Source organism: Cannabis sativa, chromosome 6 (assembly GCF_029168945.1).
Source record: "Cannabis sativa cultivar Pink pepper isolate KNU-18-1 chromosome 6, ASM2916894v1, whole genome shotgun sequence".
Classification (NCBI taxonomy): Eukaryota; Viridiplantae; Streptophyta; class Magnoliopsida; order Rosales; family Cannabaceae; genus Cannabis; species Cannabis sativa.
Window position 1 is genome coordinate 219,807 of NC_083606.1, and position 24,222 is coordinate 244,028.

The 24,222-nt window shown below is 30.1% G+C and overlaps 4 protein-coding genes across 5 annotated transcripts; all 4 read left to right on the plus strand.

Annotated features, from left to right (window-relative positions):
- The first annotated feature begins 2,294 nt into the window (after positions 1-2,294).
- On the plus strand, positions 2,295-5,458 carry LOC115724888 (WPP domain-interacting protein 2). Its single transcript, XM_030654254.2, has 3 exons — positions 2,295-2,454; positions 2,594-3,815; positions 4,564-5,458. Exons 2-3 carry the CDS (start codon positions 2,747-2,749, stop codon positions 5,292-5,294), a joined length of 1,800 nt encoding a protein of 599 aa, XP_030510114.2. The 5' UTR covers positions 2,295-2,454; positions 2,594-2,746; the 3' UTR covers positions 5,295-5,458.
- A 3,107-nt stretch (positions 5,459-8,565) lies between these two features.
- LOC115725676 (uncharacterized) lies at positions 8,566-11,552 on the plus strand. Of its 2 annotated transcripts, none has more exons than XM_030655260.2 (5): positions 8,566-8,748; positions 9,823-10,013; positions 10,095-10,202; positions 10,827-10,901; positions 11,003-11,552. In XM_030655260.2, exons 2-5 carry the CDS (start codon positions 9,880-9,882, stop codon positions 11,232-11,234), a joined length of 549 nt encoding a protein of 182 aa, XP_030511120.1. In that variant the 5' UTR covers positions 8,566-8,748; positions 9,823-9,879; the 3' UTR covers positions 11,235-11,552. The 2 variants fall into 2 exon arrangements, with proteins under 2 accessions (XP_030511120.1, XP_030511121.1); XM_030655261.2 differs by having other exon boundaries at positions 8,567-8,748; positions 9,814-10,013.
- Positions 11,553-12,461: 909 nt separating this feature from the next.
- Positions 12,462-16,562, plus strand: LOC115725152 (transcription factor HHO2-like). Its single transcript, XM_030654583.2, has 5 exons — positions 12,462-12,949; positions 13,051-13,409; positions 13,544-13,910; positions 14,373-14,449; positions 16,095-16,562. Exons 1-5 carry the CDS (start codon positions 12,724-12,726, stop codon positions 16,410-16,412), a joined length of 1,347 nt encoding a protein of 448 aa, XP_030510443.2. The 5' UTR covers positions 12,462-12,723; the 3' UTR covers positions 16,413-16,562.
- A 2,745-nt stretch (positions 16,563-19,307) lies between these two features.
- Positions 19,308-23,802, plus strand: LOC115725209 (KH domain-containing protein At5g56140). The gene is made up of 7 exons (XM_030654647.2): positions 19,308-19,554; positions 19,805-19,890; positions 21,738-21,883; positions 22,649-22,768; positions 22,852-22,968; positions 23,057-23,200; positions 23,304-23,802. Exons 1-7 carry the CDS (start codon positions 19,427-19,429, stop codon positions 23,454-23,456), a joined length of 894 nt encoding a protein of 297 aa, XP_030510507.1. The 5' UTR covers positions 19,308-19,426; the 3' UTR covers positions 23,457-23,802.
- Positions 23,803-24,222: the final 420 nt, after the last annotated feature.

The window sequence follows — 24,222 nt, forward strand, 5'->3', positions numbered from 1 at the left end:
ATCATAAAGTCTTGTGTATTCATTAAAATTAGGGTGGCTTATTAATGTTATTGTTATTGCTTTAATAATATAACAATAATAAATTACATTTTTATAAATACTTAAATTATTATTTTTCAACAATTAATACCCTCTTCATAAAACCATTTTTTTTAATATATCAAACAAAGATTCTAACTCTATTTGTCTCCCTAACAACCATTTTTATATAATATTATACTATATATAAATATATAGAATCGAATCGTACTTATAATAAAAAAAAAATAATAAACTAAATATTATCATTAGTTTTCTCTAAATATAATAAGGATAGTACACATTAATTGTACAAAGAAAAAAAATAGAGAAAGATCAATACATTTAAAGTCAAACCAACATGAATAATTATTTTTCTCATCCAATAAAAATAAATTCAAAGAAGATTAAATGAAAGTAATAATGAATTTTAATGGATTGAAATTGTTACTAATGTTTTGTCCTCTGATTATTTGCTCTTTTAATTTAGGCAAGACATCAGTGAATTTGCCTGCACGTTTTTAAAAAAGACATGCCTAATTTGCTTGAGATGCTAGAGGAGACTTATTAGCACGAATTCAAGGACTAGTTGATGATTCCATGGAGACAAAAAGACTACGATATAGAACAACTCGATAAGTCATTTATGCAAGATTCTATCGATACTACGAGTTTTATTTTACATAATATTGCGAGTCATTTTCAATGGTGCAAATTTTATGTACTTGAAGTTCGACATTCTTGTGGGGAAGAGAAATTTATCCCAACAACAAAATTTTTTATGATGTTGCTTTGTTTAGTTTAGTTTTTATTTTTGATATATATTTGGTTTCATTTGTTTCCCTTGTGGATTTTTTCTTGTTGAGAATTTGAGACGAATTGCCTCTTAGACTAAAAAGAAATAGAATAAAGAAATACCTATCTATTTACTAGATCATTTCTTCTTATTCAACTCCTTCAATCCTCTTCATCCTTCGAAAATCGTTATTACTTTATATTTTACCTCATCTTAATATTTTATTTTATTCAAAAAAAAAACATCAACATTTAAAATCTTTTTTTTTTTTTGAAAAATGTGTTTATAAATAAAATTGAAGTTAGACCTCATGGTCATTACAAAATATATTAACAGGTATAGTAGATATCTCTACTATGCCCGTAACATTGTTGGCAAACACTCATTTGTCCACATTATGGGCCGCGTAGTTACAGTTTCTACTTTCTAGTTATACAAGAGAAATTACAATTAGTCATAAAAGTAGAGATGAGCTTGCAATGACTCACATAGTTCTCAATCCCCCAAATAGAGTCATTCCCTTTTAGGTTCTTGATAACAATCTCTGAATCACTCTCCACTAAAACAAAAGGATGATGCAATGAGACCGCTGTCTCTATGGCTAAAAGACAGGCAACAGCTTCTCCAGTGAGTGGGTCAGAAAAGTGTAGCATTTTAACCGCCATCCACAATACTGATTCGTTATGGTCTCTCGCAATCGCCACAGCACACATAGTTTCACCTCCGACTTTGACATCAACATTTAAAATCAATACATAGAAAACATACATTTATATTAGCACATTTCAATTTTTTTCATAATAAGGAATAATAATAATAATAAAATCTAAGGTGTTTGTACAATGCAACCCTACAAAAGAGGGTGCACTGATGGACCGCTCTTTATTTTTGATATTTAAGATATATATTTTAGTTTTTTTTTTGCGTAGTTAGTTGTATACGTTTTAGTTATTTAAGACATCTTGCAAAATTTTGAAAAATTTAAAATAATTTATAATATAGAAAGTAGTATTCAAATAATATATTTTACACACGTGCAACGAAATGTTTAAATCTTATTTTCAATGTGTTAAATTTTTTTCGAATTTCTCAAAATTTTGTAGGATATTTTTAAAAATAATTACGTATACGACTATAAAAAATTGGCCTAAATATTTTTCACAGAAACTAAAATAAATAGGGATACAAGTAAATCACTTTTAAGTAGTACTATTTACCTAAAATATATAATTATATGGGAAATTAACATATTTTATTATAAAAAAAATAATAAAAAATAAATTGTGTGATGAGGAGAGTACAGCGGTGTCCAGTGGGCCACGAAAGCCCGCATGTGGCCCATCTTAATCTCAATCACCACCACGCACCCACGTTCTTTCTCTATTCTTTTCCTTTTTACAATTTACCCCCTTTACTTTTCCATTATTCAAATTCCACCCCTTCGTTTCTGCTATTTACTCCTTCCTTCTTCTATTTTCTTCATTATAATAATAGTAATTATTAATATTAATCTAAACAGTAATAATGGATTCGTTTTCTTGGCTATAAATCTCCAAATCCAACTACTGTTTAGGGTTTCCGTGTTCTTCCATTTCCCAATTCTCTCAATTAATCCAATCTTCAAACCATTATTGGTAACGGTAAGCATCAATCTCCATAATTATATTTCTTTTTGGTATAATTCGATTGTATTGTTAATTTTGCATATTGAATTCAATACTAATCGAGCTTTTGATTGTAATAATCTTAACTTATGCTGAATTTAAATTTCTAATACAGTTGTTGAAAGAAATTGTGAGCCACGAGCTGAAATGAAATGACTTGATTTGATTTGATTTGATTTGATTACCTGTTGGCCGTTGATCTTGATCTTTTCCAATCTGTTATGTATGTGTGTTTGTGAGAGAAAGAGATTTTGGGATTTGTTTTGTTATGGATTCAGAAACTGAATTTTCTGTTGAGAAAGATCATGATCATCATCATAATAGTAATGATAATGAGGTTAGGAATAATGGGAATGGGTCTTGTGCTGACCAGACCCAAAATTTGGTTAAGACTGGAGAAACAAACCCATCAGGATTGGAATCCAAATCCCCTCCTTCAACCCGAATAGGCGTTGGATTGAAGAAATGGAAGAGAATTAGGAGGAGAGATGGGGTGAAGGATAGTCCTTCTTCCCCTACAGTTGATTCAAGTAAAATGTTGAAGAGGTTATTGACTGAGAATGACCACTCAAGTAAACATCAGCAGAATGTCAACTCAAGTAAACATCAGCACGAGATGAAGGCGAGTAGTGAAGGTTCTGTTGGATCTGTAAATGTGTTAAAGAATTCTGGGGCTGGGGCTGTTGATGGATTTGCGTTTCGTAGCTTGGATTTGGATTCTAGGAATGCGGTTGGGTCTTGTTTTGTAGCTGGTACGGATTCGGAGAATAGTGAAGATCGTAGTAGCAAGTCTTCCACAGCTGCTAGTGCTCCTAAGGCTAAGTTTGACCAGCCTGCGGTATTGGGACAGGGAAGAGAGAAGAATAAGGTGAAGGGGGGTATGAGTGGTAAGACTTCCGGTAATTCATCTCAAAGGATTCCTCAAGTTGGTAAGGCTAAGATTGAGATCAGTAAAAAGGCTAGAGGAGAAAGGGTCAGATTTGAGAAGGAAAATTCTCATTCCAGCATTGAATCAGATTCTAGAAGCTCCAACTTTTTCTTTACACAGGGTTCAAATGTGAGTAGTAATGGAAAACAGATTGGAAGGTCAGTGAGTTATGACGGGGAAAATAGCGAAGATGCTCATGCAAACGAACAACGATTCGGTGAAGATGTTCAAACTAGTTTTAGCAAGAAGAATGTGGGGGAAGTTGAAGATTTGCAAGATGATTCGGTTGCAGAAAATTCTTGGAGGGCTAAGGATGGAAAAAGTGGGAACAACATGTTCTCAACAGGCCGGGATCCACTAGTTCAATCCATGCTTAGTCTGCAGTCTGTACAAGAAGCACTTGAAAAAGGTTAGTCTATGTTTTCTCAGATAACTTTCATTTATGCTTCTTTATAGTATTTAGGAAATAGTTTATTAAATAAATGTAAGAAAACGTTTCTTTCAACTTCCCAATATGCAGAGCTTATGTGTTCATTTATTTGCAGCTGAGCTTGAATTAACTTGATCGGTGTAAATGCTTTATTTATTTCTTTGTTTTTTCTAATTTAGGTAACCCTTCTAGCAAAATAAACTTATATTCTAATCTTTACCATTTAATAAGCAATTCATCCCTAGAACCAATTGCATTCACTTTACCTTGTGCTTTGTGTAACCCTCCTTTTTATTTTCTTTAGCCACTTTCTCTTTTCATTGCTTTGTTTTTCCTGACTTTATGCTGACCTTTTATAGCAATTTTAACAACTTTTACTTTCACTTTTGAGAATGCAATGAGACCTTATAATGTTTGACTCGTTCTTAGCACAACCCCTCATCGTTTGAATCGGTTATTAGAAACTCATTAAATTACTTATTTTTTGGAAAAAGGCTGAACTTTCTCAAAGAAAAAGAAGAAAAGGTAAGTTTTTTTAGCCGCAGAATGGTCAGTTGGTTGTGAGGTCCCTAACAATCCCAGATATTTTCTTTTTATATGTTTTTTTACCATTTTCTGCTTTTGGTTAACTAATCTAAAGGTTATTGATGATACTCAATCTTTACTAAAATTTGGATGTAAGTTTAAAGAAAATTCATTTGATGGAGAGCCATTTGTCATTTTGCAGAAGTTCAGAAATTAGCAGAGATTAGGAAGGAGCCTATATTGGCTGCTAGTTCGATGGAGGGTGGTTCCGACTTTGCTAGTACAGGAATTCAAGAACCTTACCTATCTAGCCAGTTAACTTCTGAAAAACCTACACAATTGGATGTTGATTCCTTGCAGGCGAAGGTTTTGAGCCTGGAGCAGAATGTGAAAATTCTGGAAAGCAAACTGGATGAGTCCAAGAATTTACTTGTATCGAAAGAAATCAAGGTAGCCGAACTCAAAGCCACCATTAACAGCACCGAGTTTCTGAAGGATGAATCAGGTAGCACAACAGATTTACAGGAGAAAAGGCATAGACAGATAGAAGAAGAGATGGAGGGCATGTTTAAGCAAAGGATTGAAGCTGAAATCGAGTTTTTGACGATTTCAATGGCAACACAGAATTTAAAGGTGGTTGCAGAAAAGCAAACAACACTCTTTGAAGAACAGAAAAGCATTGCAGAGGAACAAGCCCAGATGCTAAACAAGCTCGGAAATGCTGAAATAAAAGCTGCAAAGCTAGAGAAACAAGCACACGAATTAGAAAACCATTGTGGTGATATTTTAGAGATCGAAGAGGTTTCAGTTACTCGGAGGAAAGTATATAAGGTTACATGGTGTGTTTGTACACAATTAATATTGCTCGTTTTAGTTCTTTGGCAGTTTGTTTTGGAGTTAGCGCCTCCTCCCGAGGCGGTTGTGCCCACCTAAGTTTGAAAATAGTAGGGAGGCTTAAATTTTTGTTTTGTTGTGTTTATTTATGTTTCCAACATTTGTGGATGGGGGTAATATTTGGACTTGTTGATGTGGGTAGATTTGTAGTAGTAAAGTTTTGTTGAAAATGTTGTTTTTGTAATTCATTTTTGTTGTTGTTACTGTTGTTGGTAGAAACTAGAAAGTTGAAGTGCTTCTAGAGAGAGAGAGAGAGAGAGAGAGAGAGAGAGAGAGAGAGCTAAGAGAAAATGTTATGGTTTCCAAAGCTGGTTCAACTTTATCAATGTTCTACTCTTGTGTAATGTGGTTGTGTTCAAAAGTAAAGAACACCAAAGCCTATTGTTTTCCCTTATCAAGTCAAAGTCAAACAAAAATTGTATGTAAAAAGCTCAAGAAAGTCTTGTTATCATCATCATAAGTGATCATGTGTTACATTTTTGTCAAAAAATTTCATATTTTGTTCTTTTTTTTTGTTATACATAAAGCTTTTGGAATTGTAAATTGTGTTTGTCTTAATTACATGATTTTGTGTCAAAAACTTGAAATCCAATTAAATTAGTCATTAAACTTAACCATATATTGAATATGTACCTAATTAATTAAGCTTGGCTTCAAATTTAATACTTTCACTTGAACAAAATGTGGTGAAGTGAATGCAAACCTTGTAAAAGAGGAAAGTTCTTCTCTTGATTTTTTCAATTACCACATTCCAATTTCGATTGTGTCTCCTCCTCCTAAGAATGTATTGAGAGGCCTTTCAAGAGTTTAGCTGCAATGCTTAAGTCGGTTTAACCAATCTTTATGTATTTTTTTATTCGTAGAGTACATTGAATGTTTAAAAATAACTATAATAGTGTATTTGTTATTCATACTGAGAAATTTTATTTACTCTACAATTTGACAGTAACAATTAAGAAATTGAAAGTTTGAGATTTGGGTAATTGACTACTAATTATAGAGGAAGGTAACAAGTGACAAAGGATTTAAGAAAACTTTGGTCCACATGGCATAAGTCTCTCTCCTCCATTCTTGTGTGTAGGGGTGTTCACTAAGTATCCGATCCAATCCAATCCACACGATCTAATCCAATCCAATCCGCAAAATGTGGATATCCGCACTTGCGCGGATTGGATTGGATTGAAAAATCTAAAATCGACACTTGTGCAGATTGGATATTGTTTGACCTCAAAAAGTAATCAATCTAATCCAATCCACACTTAATTAAATATATTTTTAAAAAATTATAATATATAATAAATAATTATATATTAATTTTCTAGTAATATAAAAAAAAAGACACAAACTTCTAATTTTTTAATCTTTTTTAATAATATATTGAATTGGTATATTTTATTTGTTTTATAATAAAAAATACTAAAAAATTATTCTTATTCACATAGACACATACACATAAATTTAAATATATATGCTAACTAATTTATTTTAGTAATAAATACATATCTATTTTAGTGTAAATCTAGTACATATATATCGACATATATGTATATTAGTTTGATCTATATCTATTCTATATAAAGTGTGCCTATATAACTGAATTCTTGCGTTTATGAGAAATTCATGGATAACTTTTTTTAAAAATAATTTTCTATTCAAAAATAATATATTTTTTTTATTAAGATGTATTTTAATATTAATTTTTAAATAAATTAATATTACTTTTAAATTTTAATCGGGTTTATGAGAAATTTATGGGTAACTATTTTTTAAAATAATTTTCTATTCAAAAATAATAATATTTTTTATGAAGATGTATTTTAATATTAATTTTTAAATACATTAATATTACTTTTAAATTTTAATCGTATAAACCTAACCGGAAACACAATCTCTGAAAATTCTCAATAAAATAACTAACCCCAAAAGGATGAGCAACCAATCGTGATTATTTAGGATAATCATTTATAATTTCTTTTTCTAAATCTCAAACCCTCAAACCCTACATTGCTATTGAATTATTGCCTCATCTTCTATGTCGTGATTCATGGCCTCTCTGCTGCGATTCCTCACTTTTTGTTTATTTGGGTGTAATATTCAGTGTTCTATTAGCGAGTTATTCTTTGTTGCTCAAGTAATTATTTATTTGAGTAAGTCTTCTATTCCCTTGCTATATTGCTTTACTTTTAAACAGCTTTGGGATATGCGCAATATAATGTCATCCGTTAGAAAGTTTGTTGGGCACACCAAAAGTAACAAGATATCCTTTTCAATTTATAATCCTTGAATTTTTGATGATGCTCATTTTGAAAGGCTAGGTGTAATTGTAATGTCGGAGTAGCTAGATTTTTCCCAGAAGATAAAACTCACATCAGCACCGCCATTGCTGGCACCCATTCTAACGAATACTATTCTTCTAAGCTCATATCTAACACACAATCCTATGGAAACAACATAAAATTGGGTTGAACCAAGATGAGATAAACATTTTTAAGTGTATTACCTTTTAATATAATAAAAAATACCTAGCATAAAATTTAGTATACGTGCCTCGCACGTAACTTTTTACTAGTATAAATATAGATGGAAATAGATTATTATTGGAGATTAAGAAACAATAGTCTTTTTTTAATTTCTTTCTATAATATATTAAATAATTTATTATCAAAAAAAATAACCGATCCAATCCGCACTATTGCGGATTGGATTTAAACTGTTATGCGGATCGAATTGGATCCAAAATATGAAATCCGCACTTAGTGCAGATTGGATGTTGTTTGACCAAAAAAGTGCGGATTGGATCAGATGAACACCCCTACTTGTGTGTGTAACATGGTTTTGTTTTGTTTAGTTTCGTTGTCGATTCTTCGATGACTCGTTGTTAGTGGTTATCAATAATAAGTTTTCTAGGACTGAAGGGGTTGTTAGTAGTGCAACTACTTATCTTGCATAATGTTAAGTGCTCAAGCTTCGAGGTTGAATGAACCTACTGCAACAATTTCTACTGTTGTATTTTCTAAGCAATAGATGAAACTAAATACATATGTTCTTAAAGTTAACTGTGATGTTGCAGTCTTTTTCATCTTATTTTATTTATAGTTTTTTGTAAAATGATTTGAAAATTAGATTGTTGATTATTTAGCTCATTTTTTCTAATTCTAATCTTGACCATGTCTTTAAAAGGTCTTTAACATGTGAGATATCTCCATTAGATTGTATGCTATTATTAAAATGTTATGATTTTTTTTAAAAAAGAATTATTTTGAATTATTTTTCATTATTTAATTGTTGTGTATGCATATTTGTCCGAAATAATAATATATATTTTGCACATTAAAACGACGTAGTTTTGGGGATGAATTTATTGTTAGATCTTAAACCCTAACCTAAGCCCCTTTCTCCTCATAATCATATCTCTCTCCTCTTTGTTGTCTCACAGTTTCTCCGCCGTGAGTCGTCGCCTTCCGCCGCGTTTTGTCTTTTCACATTGATTTGGGTACGTCTGTTTTATTTATTTATTTGGTTAGTTGTGCTCTACTGTGCTAAAAGTTTGATTCTTTTTTCTTTCCTTTGTTATGATTTGTCTTGAACTTTTTATCAGAGTTTCTGTGGTGTCATTTGGGTATCAGGTTGTGAAGTAGAGGTTTAGTTTAATCTTGGGTTTGTTAAATTTGGTTGAAAATTGCTTTTTGGGGTTTTTTTTGTGTGTTTATTGTTTTGAGTTTTGAAGATTATTTGGGTTTGAGGCCTTGGAATCCCTTCTAGTTTTGTGATTGTGATTGATCAAATGGCTTCTGAGAAAGTATGATAAGTCTGAACAAATAATTGAAGAGAAAGACAAAAATGCTTTGTATGTTTTTAATTTGGAGATTAATCACAGAGTCACAGAGTCAAACAAAATTGATAGGGTATAATCAGTGTGGGTGAGTGAGATAATTCTTCTAATATGTTCTACTCTTTTGGTATGCAATTGGAATAAAGTAAAAGCTAATTCAAGTAAATTGTGTTCTATTGTGTAGTTGGTCTGGTCCTTTGTCTGTATTCTTGAATCTCCAGGCTCAAATAAGCTCTTTTTAAATGTATGTTGTAGCTTCTTGACCACATCTCATATGTTCATTATTTCATTAGGTGAAAAAAATTTAACATGCTAGTCCAATCTTCAAGATTGAAATCACTTCTTAAAACCATATTAATCACTTCTTTTAGATTTCATTTCTGATCAATATTAATGGTTTTGGTTATGAAATTATATTCTGTGAACATAAGGAAAACCACACTTCAGATTCTATTTCTAGGGAAAAAATTAGCTTGGAATTGATTTATCCATTTCATTCGAATTTTTAAATTGATTTATCCAGATTGTGTTGTATCTGAGACACTTTCAAGGGTTTGACTCACTAAATCAAATGATAGAATTGCACATTATATGTTAATTTGATGCTATATGGGTACAACCAAATATTACAACAATTTAATATAACTTCAATTGTATATGTATAAAGCTTAATCCTCAACCCCTCTTTGACTTGGGTTGTAGAATCTGCAAATTAACAATTACTAGTTTGTGAAGTGTTTGAAGGTTGGTCTTTTCAACAACAAAGAGCAACAGAAAAGTTAGTGAAAAACCATGAGAAAGCTAAGTTTCCACGAGAAAAAGCTACTGAAGAAAGTCAACTTCTTGGAATGGAAGAGCGAAGGAGGTCACAGAGAGTCTCATGTAATGCAGCGCTACCATGTTACTGGTCGTGACGATTATAAGAAGTAATTAATTCTCTTTTAATTCTTTGTGCTTTTTGGTCTATTTGATTTCTCTATCAATTGTTTATTTATAATTTTGTTTAGGTATTCGGGTTTGTGTCGGATGGTGCATAAATTGGTAAACGTATTGATGAAGATGGATGGAAGAGACCCTTTTCGTATTCAGATGACTGATATGCTCTTGGAGAAGATGTAAGTCCCTTTTCTTTTTATCGTTTTCTTCAATGCTATAGTTCTTTCTTTTTTGGGTCTTTAATTTTGGTATTAAAAGTAGTGCTTTTGTGGTGAGTGTTAGTGCACATGGTTTTTAGTTGAGGTATCCAAATCAGTAAATTGGTTACAGTTCACATTATAGCTTCCCTTTTCTTTTTCTTCTAAGGATATTGATATGTCTCTATGTATATGTACACAAATTTATGTGTCAAGAAAGAACAGAATTGAGTGATTTAAGGCTGGAAAGGTTTAATAAAAAAGAAAAACAGGACTTTGTTGTACTTATGTTAACAATCATGAGATTCGTTGTATCTTTAATCAATCCAGTCACGATGATGATGTTAAGTTTCGTTGAAAGACCTTTTCGAGTGCTTGTTCTTGTTCCGTACATTCCACTTCTGGTTGTTATTTTCAATGTAGCTATAAGACTTTGTAAAAGGTCTTCTTAGATCTAATCTGCAGAGAAAAATGTGTTCCGAATTCGGGATCAGGCACAAAATAATGTACCAACAACTATCATATCTGAGAATTTGGAGTGTTCATATAACCAACTATCTATCTTCATAGTTAACTATTAAGGAATAATATTTGGTTTTAACACAGGTACAACATTGGTGTGATACCATCTAGGCAAAGCTTGGCTTTGTGCGAGCGCTTAACTGTCTCTGCTTTCTGCAGGTAATGCTTTATATCTGATTATCGGATTTTCATCATTTAAGTTTTGTAATGTTATATTAATTTTTACTTTTGCTTTTTTTTTTTCTTGTTCTCTGTTGTAGACGAAGGCTTTCGACAATTCTGGTGCGGTTGAAGTTTGCCGAGCACTTGAAGGAGGCTGTGACATACATCGAGCAAGGGCATATACGAGTCGGTCCAGACACTATCACCGATCCAGCGTTCCTTGTGACAAGGAATATGGAAGATTTCATTACATGGGTCGATTCATCTAAGATAAAGAGGAAGGTGTTGGAATACAATGACAAGTTGGATGACTACGACGCAATGAACTGAAGATAGCGCCTGCAGGTTGTTGCGGCTATAGGCAAGATAGTATGTCAAAAAAGAAAACGGCATTGATTAGGCTTTTTAAAACCCCATTTAGCTTCACCGGGCAATGAGTTTTGAAGAAGCAGATGAAATCTGCCACCAGATAGAGCGATAGTGCCCTAGGCTTCGGAAAATCCTCTCACTTGTTTTTCTTTCTAAACAATCTTTCAGAGCCATGTGATGGTAAAATAGCTATAAATATCTCAAATTTTACTTTGGAATTGGACGATTCAAAATGTTATGAAAAACTTAAACGAGTATTTATAGTTTTTGTGCTTTAAATGCCCCGATATAACCATTGGATCAATGTAAAAATTGGACATAAAGTTGGCTATATGTTACAATGAACTTTAAACTCTACAAAATTGGCCATGAAATTCATATTTGACTTTGGTTTTCTCCCAATCATTCAAAACTCCTAAAGAATACAAGAACATAGTGCTTATTGATAAGTTTTTTGGTTGAACTCTTTTCAAGGTCATTTTGTATTTTGGTTTAGTAGTTTGCATAACCAAATTTTTGGACAAACCATCTTACAAAGAATTATTAAAAATAAGCTAAATTGCAAAATGAATAATATCTTATAAAAACTCATAATTTGTGTGATGAATTTTTTAAAATATTATTGTGAAAATAATATTATAATAAATTTATATAATTAAATTCTCTAATACCAATTATATAACAAAATTAATTTTACATATAGTAATATATAATTATACTCAATTACTAGAAAAAAAAATTAGTAAGAAAAAATAACAAACTATATTTATAATTACTACGGTTGTCAAATATTTAAAATTACAATTATCTACATATATTAAATAATCTATATAGAAATAATATTAAATTTACACCTATTGAATGGATTAATATATGCATATATTTAAAAAAATTATACTAATAAATAAACAATGTTTAAGTATTATTGTATAAGTGAAAATAATAATATAACTAAATTTAAATAATTAAATCCTCTGATACCAATTATATAACAAAATTAATTTTACATATAGTAACATATGATTATACTCAATTACTAAAAGAAAAAAATTAGTAAGAAGGAATAACAAATTATATTCACAACTAGTACAGCTGTCAATCTGAAATTATAATTATCCGATAAATATTAAATAATCTATATGGAAACCATATTAAATTTACACCTATTGAATGGACTAATATAAGCATATATTTAAAACTTTTATACTAATAAATAAACAATGCAAATACAATGTATCCGAATCTCTTTTTTGTAATATAATTTGTCTTAATTGGATTTTTTTTACTTTTAGAGTTATTTTTATTGAACCTAGATTATGATTTCAACTTTCTATGTGTATTTTTTTTTAGTATATATAGACCTCAATATGCAGCCTCTAAATCATCTCTCTCAAATATATTATACCGTAGAAACGTTTTTTTCTCTGTTTCATTTGAGGGTGATAAAAAAATGGTGGGTTCTGAGTCCAACCAACAACTTGAGCTTACTCTAAGCCTTAAGCCCTCTTATGTCCCCCAAACTCTCACCAGTCTTCTAAGCGATCTAGCCAAAATCGATGATGTTGAAAAGAAAATATCTATTTTGAATGATTATTTGAAAAAGTATGAAGAAGAACTCTCTCAGATCAAAGATCTGAGATATGACGTTCCCCAATGCATGCTTCTCCTTATGGACGGTAATAATTTCTTTCATCATTTATTTGTCTAATTTATTTTCTTGATAAAATATACAAAAAAGCTTTTTGTGTCAACAATCTTATATATATATTTATTACAGCGATTGAAATCGTAAAGGATGAAATTACTAAGACAACAATGAGGAAAGTTGTTTATGATGATCAAGATATATCTGTATTATATGATTATAATCATCATCTTGATGGCCATAAACTGAAGAGGCGAGTTTCTGAGTTTCTTACAAGTAAAAAAGAGACTTACCAGAATGACTACCGTAATGATGAGATACAAATGAAGGATATCATCATTAATAATACCATTAATAAGAATAATGTACCGAAAAATAAATACATATGTAACGGTTTAAGTATTCAGAAGGACAAATCCAATATTTTAACTGAGGCGAGCAGCTTTGTTCCATGGAACCCTTATCAAGACCATCTCTTTACAACTCATGAGGTACGAAATCTAATCTGGTAAAATATTTTTCTAAAATGACTAAATTATCCTCAAAATTATTTATTCAAGTATTTAATTTTTTTTAATTATTTTAAGTATTTATAAAAAATAATTAATTACATTGTCTTTTTCAGTCATCCAATCACGATAAAAGGATGGTAGAGATAGATAATACAAGGAAAAATATAAATGACAATGATGGTCAAGATGAGCCGATGTCAAATATAATACATAAAAGAACGGTGAAAGAGAACGATAAGAATAATGAGAAAAGAGAAAGATCGAATGATATCGATGAAAATATGTCGAAATTGAGGAGATGTGGTAGTGTAATAAAAGAGATGAATGAGATGATTCATGGGGGAGGAGTAATGTTGCAGGCAGAGCAAGAATTACTTTTGGATAGCAATTGGAAGGGTACTACTATAACTAGGAGAACTTGGACACCTCCTCTTCATTTGAAATTTCTTCAAGCTTTGGATGTCCTTGGAGGGCACGAAGGTAATTTCAACAAAAAATATATATATATATATTTTATTATAAATTTTAATTATTATTCTAAATATAACTTTTCGGTTTTGTAATAAAAACTAAATTATTTTACAAGGAAAGAAATGAAATTTTGTATATTTTTTTTTTTCACTTTCACTACCATTTTGGGTATTCATTCATTCCATTTTAACTTATTAGATTTTTTTTTTATTTCTTTATAAGAATACATATTTGACTTTATTTTCCAAGTAAGGATTATAAAAATGCATTTATTAGATTCTTTTCAATCCTTTCAATTGTAACCTATAAATGCTAAATTGCATTTTTGTCCATACTAAAATTTCTCCACTTACCAAACCCAAATTATTATTAATATTTGTTTAATTACTTAATTTTAATTAATACCACAATATTAACATTAATATTTTTTTATTATAATATATATATTTTTTTGTGTGTGTTTGAACACAGTTGCCACACCGAAACAGATTAAGGAGCAAATGAAAGTGGAAAACCTCACTAACGACCAAGTTAAGAGCCATCTTCAGGTAATTAATTAATTTATTAATTAAATTAATTAGCACTATGAATACTTAAATTTACGGATAAATTAAAAAATATCTCTTTTTTTTGTTCCATTAATCAAAAATATTCTCATATTATATTTTTTTAAAAATATATTCACTTTTTTTTTTTAGTGAGTTGTCCAATATACTTTCACTCTCTACTTAAATCTTGTATATAATTTGCTTAAGGAATTTAATGAGGATATCATCTTTAAAAGTGGGTATATCTTAAAGAATATGAAAATGAAGATAAAAATAAAAACAAATAAAGTAAAATGGGTATATCATGTAATTTTATCTTAAATTTAACTCTCGGTTGTGAATAATACATAGATTTAATTTTTAACAGTAATAATACTTAAGTTATAATTCTAAAAATTCCATAAATACTTGAAGGTCCGGCCCAAGGCATAGGCGAGTTAAGCTTGTATCTAGGGCCCACCTAACTCTAGGATCCCAAATATTTTATTCTCCTTTTAAAAATATATATTTTTTTATTGATTTTAGAAAAATACCACATTTTTTTTAATAAGGGCTCAAAAATATTTTCTTTCCTATGAGTCACTTAATTTCACCGACCTTAGTACCTAGTCGTTAAGTATTCACATATTATTTTTTTATTGGTATATTTAAATTAATTTTTAAATAAAAAATAAAAATTTAATGACTTGGACTAATTAAAAATTGTCACGTGACTATTGACTTCACACTTAACAGTCATGTACTTACATGCAACTAGAGTTAAACTTATAGCTTGTTTACTTAGTGAGAATGAGAATCAATGGTATGATATTAATTTACATACAATTGTTTACTAAATTTTGAAAAGAAAGAAAATAGTGGGGTCCACACAAATTAAAGAAAAATAAAGAAAAATATTCTTCCCCAATTTTATAAGGAATGTTTTTTTATTTCCTAATTTATTTTATTTTAATTTTATTAATTAAAATAAAAAAAAAATAATTAAATCATTCGATTATTTTTCTAATTTTATAAATAAAATAATGTAATTTTTATTTTTTTTATTTAGTAAACAACGTAATAAAATATTATTTTTTATTATTTTTTATTTTAAACTCATTTATTTCTCCAATTAATTATTCTAATTTAATAAATTAGTCATTTAATATTTAGGGTGATTCCACAATGCACCCTCTTAAAAGGGATATATTGATGCACCCCTACTTTTCGGCATCTTAAAAAAAAATTTACTCTAATTTTTTTCATATTCATGTACGTTATATCTATTTAAGATATCCTACAAAATTTTGAAAAATTCAGAATAATTTACAATATAGAAAATGATGTTCAAACAGTCTATTTTACACGCGTATAAAATAAAATAGTCACGCGTGCAACACACTGTTTGAACGTAATTTTCGGCGTGTTAAACTTTTTTGAATTTTTTAAAATTTTGCAGGATGTCTTAAATAACTATAATTTACATGACTATGAGAAAAAATTTAACGAAAAAATTATTTCGGATACTAAAACAGATAGAGATGTATCGGTGTATCATTTTTAAGAGGTGCAATATAATTTTCCTAATATTTATTATGCAAATTAATTAATCACATCAATTAATTTAATTCTCTAATCTCAATTATTTTATAATAATGAAAAACAGAAGTATAGACTTCACCTGAAAAGTTTTCCTCCGGCTCCGGTTACTCCTCCGAATCAAATCGGCGGCGACTCAGATTATCATCCAGAACTTCCGAGTCCGAATCAAATCAACGGTGAGTCAGATTATCATCCAGTCCTTCCTGGATCAGATAACTGGTTCAGTTCAAGCTCTGCTGATGCCAACATAACCGAAGGAATAGCTGGAACCAGTGGCGGCGCCGCCTCATCCTCCGCCACTACCGTCGAGAATGAGAACGAAGGAAGCGACGTCGTTAATGAAGCTGACGACAGTTTCGGTGGATGGTTTGCTCAAGGCTGAATCACTGGGCCAACATGATGGGCCTATTGGGCCGAGATCGTGCTGTGTAATAAGTGGGCTGGCCCACATGACTTTCTTATTTTATCAATAAAAAACTTTTTAGTTTTGTTTTCTTATTTCAACTTCAATCAAATTTCTTATTTTCTCTTTCTTTTGCTTGATAATTTATTTATTTAGTAATTTTTTTTTTTGGGAAAATTTAGCTTAATTTTTTTTTTAATATTTTTATGGTATGTTGTTCTTTTAGAGGAAAATAACGTTGTTTTTATGTTACTACAACATAAAAATAATGTGCAAATAACTCTTTTTAGAACCGTCAAAATATAATGTTGTATATTTTAGTAAAATAAATAATAATATTCCGTAAAAAAGAAAAAATTGTAATTTTTTTTTGGGGATTTATGAAAAATCATTTTTTTTTTAAAATGAAAAAAGTAATCCAAACTACAAAAAAAATCATTTGGATTTGGATGAAATGAAAGTATTATCCATGACAAAATTAACTTCATTCTAATTAATTTCACAAATTTATTTTATTTCTTAGTTTACACAAAAAAAAAAAAAAAAAATCCATTTCTACCAAATTGTAAAAATGAACCCAAAAAAAAATATCCAAACATTAATTGCTTTTTTCCTTTGAAATAAATTTATAAAGAGATATATTTTAAAGAATCAGGTGCTAATGAATCTTACTTACCAAAATTATTAATTTACTAAAAAAGTGAAGATAATAACATTTATGGTTAAAAAACACCTGTATTGCAATGGTCTAAAAATAATTCCAATTAGACTCATTTCACTATAAGAAATTTATAATAATAAGATTTTCTTTTATATAATAATAATAATAATTATTATTATTATATAACATATTATATATTGAAAGAAATGGAAATATGTTGTGAATAATTGAAATAATATATAGATGGAAAAAAATAGAAATAAGAATTAATTGGGGTTGTGGTTGGTCAACTTGAGGTGTGAGAATTATTCAACCTTATTAATCAAGCAAAGATTCCAATAATAAAATTTTCAGAAAAATATTCAATAATTATTTAGGTGAAATTGTTTTATAATTTATAACAAAGAAAATGAAAAGTAAAATATTATAAAATAATGAGCAAGTAAAATGTTCCACAAAGATGGGAGTTATTTTCCATTGTTCAAAGTCCACTAGAGTCTAAGACCAAATATTATAATTTTTTAGTAATTAAATACAATATATTTACTTTAGTATATATGAATTTAGAAAATATATAGTTTGATTATTATTATTATTATTATTATTATTATTATTATTATTATTATTATTATTATTATTATTATTATTATTATTATTATTATTAATATTAATAATAGATAAAATATTACTCAACCCAACCACCAAAACACACATAACACGCCCCATCTATTCATTATTATTATTATTATTATTAATTAACACATTTTTTTTATTATTAATAACACTAATAATATACTACTATGATGACTATGACTATTGAGTTGAGTCATGAGGAAGAGTAAGAATGAGAAGGGTATTTTTGTAATTTGGAAAATAGAAAAAAGAACACTACATGTGCACCTAAAAAATTAAGGTTTACTTCATTTCAATTTTAATGATTTTTTCCATTCATAAAGATATAAGAGATTGGGTCACTATACTTATACTGTTTTTAAATTTAATAAAAAAGTATATTTGAGTGTTTTTTTTTTCATAGGAAGAAACAAAGATTTTTTTTTTTAATAAAGAAAACAAGTGTTTATTTTTTAATATGTTACCATAGAATTTATTGAATCGAAAATAAATTTAAAATAATTAGTTTCACATAATAAATAATAATAATAATAATAAATATATACATATATAAATAATTTCTTGAATTTTATTTTCACCACAATATTATTTATAATTTTTCAAAATAATAAAAAAATAAAAATAACACAAGTAAATTAAAAAAAATCACGTACCAAAAATAAAAACAGCTCAACATAAAAAAAAAATTCCAATATTTATTTACATACGTAAAATAAAATAATAGTATATTATGCATTCTTATTCATATCCCATATTCGACACAATGATCATGTCGTTTTGATCATTATTAGGTCCCAAACAATGTAAAACGACATTATTTTCTTCTTCTATAGTCCAAAAAAAGTTTTCTTTTTTGATAAATTTACACAAAACTCTTAAAAGTAATGTTTTAACATAATAGCTTTTTAGTCAAAATTTAATCATTTAGGAAAACTTATAAATTTTAAAACAATTTGAATAATTTACAATACCAAAAATAAAATTTACATATTTTGTCGCATACACGATTATTTTTTTTATACGCGTGTTATGTAACTGTTTAAATCTAATTTTTAGAACTGTACACTATTTAATTTTTTAAAAAAATTTACAAATCATTCTAAATAGCTACAATACATAAAAAAAAATTAATTTTCTTTTTACTAGAATGACCTTTCAAGGAGTCTACTACTGAAATTTACATTCTTTTTTACTATTACAATCTTAATTATTTATTTTATTTTAATTAATTTTATATATAAAATTTACAATACCAAATATAAGATTTATATATTTATATTACACACAATTATTTTTTCTGAACGGTTCAAACCTAATTTTTAACACCGTAAACTATTCATAATTTTTCAAAAATTAACAAATAATTCTAAATATCTCCAATATATAAAATTTGTATTGCACTTACTATTACTTTTCTTATATATATAAGTGTTCAGAATTTTTCTGTAAAATTAGAATAATTTTTTTTTTTACCAAAGGAGGTTTTAGGGGTATACTACTGAAATTTACTTTCTGTTTTTTTTTACTATTACAGTCTTAATTATTTATTTATATATAAATAAAAAGAGAGTGAAAAATGTAATCTAAATAAACTAAACCCAAATCGATCGAATGCCCATTTCCTATTTGCACCGACGATTTTGGATTGAGTTTTGAGTCAGAGACTGAGTTTGAGTTTGAGTTTGAGCTGAGAAGATCCATGGCGTCCTCTCTCTCTACAGGAGGAAGATACATGGCTTACTCACCATCCCCATCATCGCCTCACCTACTCTCTGCTCTTCGTTCAGCTTCATCAACCTCTGCTTCTCTCATCGTCGATCAAGAAAAGTAATCTCTTTTTTCCATCCCCGATCCACTTTCTCATTCTCATCGCTTATATTTATTACTCATTACTCATTGCTCCACTCTCTGTTTTTTTTTGTTTTCTTTTGATTTGATTTGATTTGATCTGAACTTGAGTTTTTCGTGATCTCAATGACCTGTTTTGTTTTCTGTAATTCGATTGGGGATTGTGTTGAGTTATGATGATTTTTTATGAAAGGCTTGATCTTGATTCTCTTCTTTTTGTGTTGTTTAGATATCTGGCTGAGCTTCTTGCGGAGCGTCTTAAGCTCACTCCTTTTGTGGCTGTGCTTCCACATTGCTTCAGGTTGTTAAACCAGGGTGAGTTTAGGTTCTACATCGACCAAGTTTTAAGCTTTCCCGTGATTTTAAGGGAAATTCTGATTGTTGTGCTTATGCGGTTTCGATAAGAGTTATAATTGGAGCCATTTTGTATTGAATTGATGGTATGTATAAATTGAGTTATTTAATTGCAGTGGTGTTCAAATCATTATTGACTTACTTTTCTCTTGGATTTAATGCACAGGTTCTTGTTTGTGTAAACTCTCAATTTTGTATTGTGTTGTTTGTTTCCTTTAGGAATCTTTTGCTGCATTTCTGTTGGGCAGAAATGATCAAATTAGTAATTGAAGTTACGATATTTGGTGTCAGCACAGCAAAGTTAGGACACACTTTGCTGTTTGGTGTTTCTTGTTTGTCGTACATCTTCACCCAAATGATACTTTTTCTCTGTCATTTATTTGATTTTCAACCGTTCTGCTTTCCTTGGCAATAGGAAGGGTCTCAATACTCAGCAAATTGTACTTCTAATACTTAGGAGGGTTAGCTCAAGGTCTTTGGTTTGATTCTTCATGGGATCCTACCTAGTAATTTGCTAGAGTTTCTTGCCCCCAAAGATGGTAGGGAATAAGTATAGAAGTTAAGAAAGTCCATCTAACTGTCCTGTGTATGTTATGGATTTAGCAAGTTCTTCAGATGAGAGCTACAGTGGTGTCAATAATGTTATTGTGATCACCTATATTTTGTTCTCTTGCAGTTTATTTCATGGGTAGGGAGATCTTTGCATATGTGGCACCTCAGATCCTGAGGCTGCCACTAAATGTCTCAAAATTATCAAGGGCCAAGCTGTTGAGCAGACTTACTTGGCTGTGAAAGATGGTTATGATGATCGGAAGAGTATAAACAGTTAACTGAGTACTTTGCCACCCACATGAACTTAGCTGCAAGAATATGAAATATTGTTAATCAAAGGCTCCTGCCTTTTATTTTAGTGGTACTTACTTTACATCTGAGATGTCTGTAAATAACCTTTTCTATATAGGATTTAGAATAGTTATCTACGGCTGTTAGGTAGGTGGCTGACTAGTTGTTTGATTATGGATCATAATCATACAGTTTCATAATCTAAGTCGGATTTTGTTGTGGAAACATTTCTGCACGAGGAGGATCAATCGGTTGGCCAACAATCTTTTTTCTCACATATGGAATGTGATTGAATTTGGCAATCTTAAAAGAAAAACTGCACAATCCGAAATTATTCATAATCGTAAAAGGGTATAGGTGGGAACTGCTGACATATCACTTTAGTTTATGGGCACTTTTTCACTTATCATTTTGGAATTGTTGTAAAAGATGGCAAATAGCTTTGTTGTTAACAATCGTCCATGGAATTGGACTACCTCTTTGAGTCTTCGGTTTATTTTTCCCCACAGTTTTTTTCTGTTTTCCCATTTCTCCTTTAGGCTCAAATGCCCATTCTGTTACTTTATTGTGAGAGTTGATTTTATTTGTGATGACTAGGTATTGGTTTCTTAACTTCTACTAAGGAATATACACATATCTTTCTCATTAATTTTGTAACTAACAATAATTTTTGGTGGGGGATTTTTGTCCTTACTGCTTGGCTTACTATTAATATGGATCACAATATATAAAAGTTACTCATTTACTAATCTTATTATACATGAGCGGTAGTGTTTGAATAACTTTATTTTTTCTTTAATATATTTATTAGAGAGTACATTAATTGAGTAACATTCATTACTTTTGGGGAAGCTTTAATTTACTGACTTGGAGAAAATATCGTGTTGTCTATCCATTGACTGCTAACTTTTTAACCAATGCTGACTGGTACATCTTATTCTTGGAAATTGACATTTTTGGAGCAGAAATATTGCGTGTAACCACACTGTTGGGGAATGCATCAGTTTTAGGTCAAAGTGGGCTTGAACATGCTAGCCCCCTGGCTTCTGGAGGAATGTATTCAAATGGAGGTGCTGATGTGAACGTATGGTCATCACGGTTCCAATCAGAAGTACGGATTACTAACCATTAACATAACCTTATTTTCATCTAATTTTTACTGTATAATTTTAGAGTATTCCTGACACGATTTTTTGCATTCCAGTTGTTTAACTCTTAACATTTGTTTGAGTGCTTGCAATTTAGTGACAGGTAGTCAGAAGCTAACATCAACGAGCAATCAATAATAGATTTTAGCTTAGCTTCCTGTTCCAGAATCTACTGATGGTTCTCTATTTCTCATGCCTTTATATCTTTGCTTTCCAGGCAAAACTTGATTTCAAGGCGTAGTAGCATAGTCTCGTTTACTTTTTGACATAAGGCTGCATTTTCTGTTATGATGCAATTGTGAAGCAGTGTAGTTTTGAACTAAGTAGCGCACCTGATCTTCTTATGACTGACCCTCTGTTTATTCATCTAGTAGTCTTATATTTGTTGTCATTAGGGAGATTTTAACTGACATCATTTAACTTTTCGGGTATAGCAAAAGTGCTTAACTGAGATGTCAGTTCATCAGCTAAATAATACTAAAAAAGAAAAAAGTTTGTCGTTATAATATAAAATTAGTGTCTTGGTTGTAGCTCAACTTCTTGATGTAAAGCCTAGAAGAAATAGTCTTCTTCTTCTTCTAAGGTTAAGTTTGATATTTTCTGGTTATATATCAGCTGCAGCGCATTTTTTCCCTCACTTAATATTAATCTCTCCTTGCTCGATTATATCCTGTGATTTTCCTTGCACTGGCTTTGTTGTGGAAATTGACACTTATGGTAATATTCAGATGTCGAGTTTGTTACAGCCTGCATCATCACCAAACTGGCTGAGTTCTCAAAGTAGCTCATCAGGTTTAATTGTTAAGCGAACAATCAGAGTGGACATTCCGGTTGAACATTACCCCAATGTACTTGTTAAAAATTTTAAACCACTTTTCTCAGAGACTTTTATTTGATTAAAGTCTGACATTGATTGCTTTTGTTCATGCAGTATAATTTTGTTGGCCGCCTCCTTGGTCCTAGAGGGAACTCTCTCAAGCGAGTGGAAGCGACTACCGACTGTCGTGTTCTAATCAGAGGTCGTGGTAGCATAAAGGATCCAACTCGGGTAATAATAAGATTTTCTAGCATGTTGTTTCTATAGTTTTTTTATCATAAAAATGTTAGTTATTTATTCTGTTGTTCATTTCTAACAGGAAGAAATGATGAGAGGAAAACCAGGGTACGAGCATCTGAATGAGCCTCTACATATTCTAGTTGAGGCAGAGTTACCGGTTGAAATCATTGATGCTCGTTTAATGCAAGCACGCGAGATACTCGAAGATCTACTCAGGCCAATGGTAATTCCTCCATTTCTATCATCTTAAAAAAAAAAAATCATGTCTTTACAATCTGCTATCACAATTTACTTCCCTTTACACCTTCGTACCATTTTGATCTCAGGACGAATCCCAGGATTTCTACAAGAAACAACAGCTGCGAGAGCTAGCAATGCTAAACGGTACTCTTCGCGAGGAGGGTTCTCCAATGTCTGGCTCGGTCTCTCCATTCCAGAACAACAGCCTCGGCATGAAAAGGGCCAAAACCAGGGGGTAAGGGCTCTTGTTGTAGAGCTTGTGTGTGAAAATTTCAGCGAGTAAAAACAAACAGCAGTTTCCCGTGCCACGGGCATCGCTGCATCATCATCAGAAACCGTCGGGGGGTGCACCAGCACTGGCACACTAACCAATGTGCCAGTTGTTCTAACTTGTTTCTATATATGGTGTGTGTTGTTTATTCTAGTTGGGGGATCGTAATGAGAGAGTTAGTAAAGAAAACGTTTTGAGTTTCCAAGATTTGCTTTTTTTTTATTATAATGTCATGTCTCATAAATTTAGGCTGTTTGGTCTGACCAGTCTCTCCAAGACTGCATATAATTATATTATTCTTATTATTATTTTTACTATTAGGCTTTATTGGTAATAATATTATTATTATTATATTATATAAGATAAAGCGTTGTGGTAACAAAGTTTTGTTAGTAATGGTATTTGGGGTTTGGTTTCAATGATTTTGCTTGTATACCAAACTTTTCAAACAATACTCTTCTTCTTCTTTCTTTCTACCCTTATGGATGATTGGTTTTCTTTGTTTACTATTCAATTGTAGATTTCATATATATGTATATGTATATATATATCTTCTAGTCAATTTTGTTTTATGAGGAAGAACACTAGTCAAGTCAAGGTGTATATACTCGAAAGGCAAGCCAATTATTTTGGACAAGTTTTTTTTTTTCTTTTATGTTGAAATCAATGATTACATTTTTCTATAAGTGACATAAAAGGGTTTTGATTAAGTTGAGAAGTATTTACAGCTACAC

Coding starts and splice junctions, on each gene's coding strand:
- LOC115724888 (XM_030654254.2), top strand. CDS start 2,747: ATGGATTCAGAAACTGAATTTTCTGTTGAGAAAGATCATGATCATCAT. Junction 3,816..4,563: donor ACAAGAAGCACTTGAAAAAG/GTTAGTCTATGT, acceptor GTCATTTTGCAG/AAGTTCAGAAATTAGCAGAG.
- LOC115725676 (XM_030655260.2), top strand. CDS start 9,880: ATGAGAAAGCTAAGTTTCCACGAGAAAAAGCTACTGAAGAAAGTCAAC. Junction 10,203..10,826: donor GATATGCTCTTGGAGAAGAT/GTAAGTCCCTTT, acceptor GTTTTAACACAG/GTACAACATTGGTGTGATAC. Junction 10,902..11,002: donor ACTGTCTCTGCTTTCTGCAG/GTAATGCTTTAT, acceptor TCTCTGTTGTAG/ACGAAGGCTTTCGACAATTC.
- LOC115725152 (XM_030654583.2), top strand. CDS start 12,724: ATGGTGGGTTCTGAGTCCAACCAACAACTTGAGCTTACTCTAAGCCTT. Junction 12,950..13,050: donor CATGCTTCTCCTTATGGACG/GTAATAATTTCT, acceptor TATTTATTACAG/CGATTGAAATCGTAAAGGAT. Junction 14,450..16,094: donor AAGTTAAGAGCCATCTTCAG/GTAATTAATTAA, acceptor AATGAAAAACAG/AAGTATAGACTTCACCTGAA.
- LOC115725209 (XM_030654647.2), top strand. CDS start 19,427: ATGGCGTCCTCTCTCTCTACAGGAGGAAGATACATGGCTTACTCACCA. Junction 19,555..19,804: donor CTCATCGTCGATCAAGAAAA/GTAATCTCTTTT, acceptor TGTGTTGTTTAG/ATATCTGGCTGAGCTTCTTG. Junction 19,891..21,737: donor CTTCAGGTTGTTAAACCAGG/GTGAGTTTAGGT, acceptor TTTTTGGAGCAG/AAATATTGCGTGTAACCACA.